General features: G+C 40.6%; 1 protein-coding gene across 1 annotated transcript; it reads left to right on the forward strand.

Moving 5' to 3' along the window:
* The first annotated feature begins 288 nt into the window (after positions 1-288).
* LOC116025380 (pre-mRNA-splicing factor 38B-like) lies at positions 289-1,191 on the forward strand. Its single transcript, XM_031266597.1, has one exon. It carries the CDS (start codon positions 289-291, stop codon positions 1,189-1,191), a length of 903 nt encoding a protein of 300 aa, XP_031122457.1.
* The last annotated feature ends 1,225 nt before the right edge of the window (positions 1,192-2,416 follow it).

Consider the following 2,416-nt stretch of genomic DNA (forward strand, 5'->3'; position numbering starts at 1 on the left):
GTCTTTAATTTAATTAATAATAATAATTATTATTATCCATTAATTATTTAATTAATTTTAAGTAAAATATAATGCGTTAATAGTTTTGGCGAGCAACATTAACTCCAACTACTCCTTACCTTTCTTTCGATCCTTACTCTTCCACATCAACGTATTTTCTTCCCCCCAATTTTTTGTATAAATTTGTTATTTTTCTGAAATTGTCTTCACCCCTCCCGAATCCCAATTCTTGAGTTTTTTTTGGGGAGTTTAAATTTCTGAGTTGCATTGTTTCATGCAAGCCAAGAGATGTTGAAGTTGAAGCCGAAGAATCCAAGTGGCCGAGGGGATGAAGAAGAAGAAGAAAGGCGTAGAGACCTCTCTAAACTTTTTTGTGGGTGGGGGAGAAAGAAGAAACGGTCATCAAGGCCACGGCAACCGAAGCCGTCGTGGTCTGTTATTGAGTGCCCCATCTGCCATAGGCCTTGCTTGGGCTACAAGGAGCTCGCCTGCCATATGTTCTACTGCAAGAAACGAGCTGATGAGGATGCCCGTTGCAAGAACCGAGCTGATGAGGATGCCCGTTGCAGGAACCGAGCTGATGAGGATGCCCGTTGCAAGAAACGAACTTATGAGGATGCCCATTTCAAGAAACGAGCTTATGATGATGCCCCTCGCAAGAACCGAGCTGATGAGAATGCCCATTTCAAGAAACGAGCTTATGAGGTTGATGCCCGTTTCAAGAAACGAGCTTATGAGGATGACCATTTCAAGAAACGAGCGGATGAGGATGCCCGTTCCAAGTACCGAGCTGATGATGAGGATGCCCGTTTCAAGAGACGAGCTTATGAGGATGCCCGTTCCAAGAACCGAGTTGATGATGAGGATGCCCGTTCCAAGAACCGAGTTGATGATGAGGATGCCCGTTTCAAGAAACGAGCTTATGAGGATGCCCGTTCCAAGAACCGAGCTGATGATGAGGATGCCCGTTTCAAGAAACGACCTTATGAGGATGCCCGTTCCAAGAACCGAGATAATGATGAGGATGCCCGTTTCAAGAAACGAGCTTATGAGGATGCCCGTTCCAAGAACCGAGCTGATGATGAGGGTGCCCGTTGCAAGAATCGAGCTGATGATGAGGATGCCCATTTCAAGAAATTCAGGGCGGAGGAAGCTGGTCAAGAAATTCAGGGCGGAGGAGAGCCCTGCTGAAGGAGATGAACAGAACATATCCAGCGCACTCTGGGCAGTACGTATAAGTTCCAATCAAGATAGGGGTATGTAAGTGCTGTCTAATATCTTTCATATAAACATAATTGGACACTTCTGATCAAAATACAAATAGGGTATGTATATATGTGCTGTGTAATATCCTAGCTAGTTTCAGTCCTCTTACGATATAAGCAAGCTTGGACACTTCTGATCAACATAGAAATATGGATCCTGTGTAATATCCTAGTTTTGATCACCTTTATCTTTCATACAAACATTAGCATCTACCAATTTACCCTGTTGTAATGAAATTTGCAAGAGCTCATTTTTACCCGCGATTGACATATTCTCTATCAGCAATTCATAGTTTATGTGTTGTAAATAAATTGAAGGCATACACATAACATATTAACTACATACACATAAAATAATGGTAATTACATACATATGAATCGGGGTCACACTTGTGTGAAACCGTCTCACGAATCCTAGCTTATTTGTGATACATGTCGGGTCGGGTCGAATCAACATGCAAATATATGTCATACTAAGTGTTCGACCGGATCCGAATACCCATGCAGTAAGGATCATTTCCCAACCCGACACTAAAAGATTATTGTCCAACCCGACCTAAAGATTACTTCCTTCATTGGCTAAAGAAGCTCCGTTCCTACCTTTTTGAGCTCATCCTGAGCCCTAAAGCTAGCCCTTAAAAACACACTTTACTAGTGAGACATGACTCGAGCCTGGCCTAATAGCTATTGGCTAATAAGGTATCCCACCACACATGGACGTCTTATACCTTGGACCCTCGGACCGCTCAATGCATGAATAACATGCAGCTAGCATACATGCCAGCCCCCAGCATGTGTTCCTCCCACATCTTCTATAAATACCCCGCCAAATGCTAATAACTTTAATTTTCCCCAATTCTCTTAATAGAATACTTCTAAGCTCGGGAGCCTCCGATGCCTTTGTCTTGATTTCCCGAGCAAATACCCGAGAGTATTTACACTATCAATATATTAATATTTAACAAAAATTAATTAATATTAAAATGTTTTCCAACGTTGGTAATAAAAACTCAAAATGGTAATACATTATATTAATTTTATAAATAAAAGTCTTTGGGTTAATTAATTAATTAATAATAATAATAATAATTCTCCATTAATTAATTAATTAATTTACTTTACGTAAAATATAACGTGTTCGTTATGCGTAA

The sequence above is a fragment of the Ipomoea triloba genome, chromosome 7, assembly GCF_003576645.1.
Source record: "Ipomoea triloba cultivar NCNSP0323 chromosome 7, ASM357664v1".
NCBI classification, from domain to species: domain Eukaryota; kingdom Viridiplantae; phylum Streptophyta; class Magnoliopsida; order Solanales; family Convolvulaceae; genus Ipomoea; species Ipomoea triloba.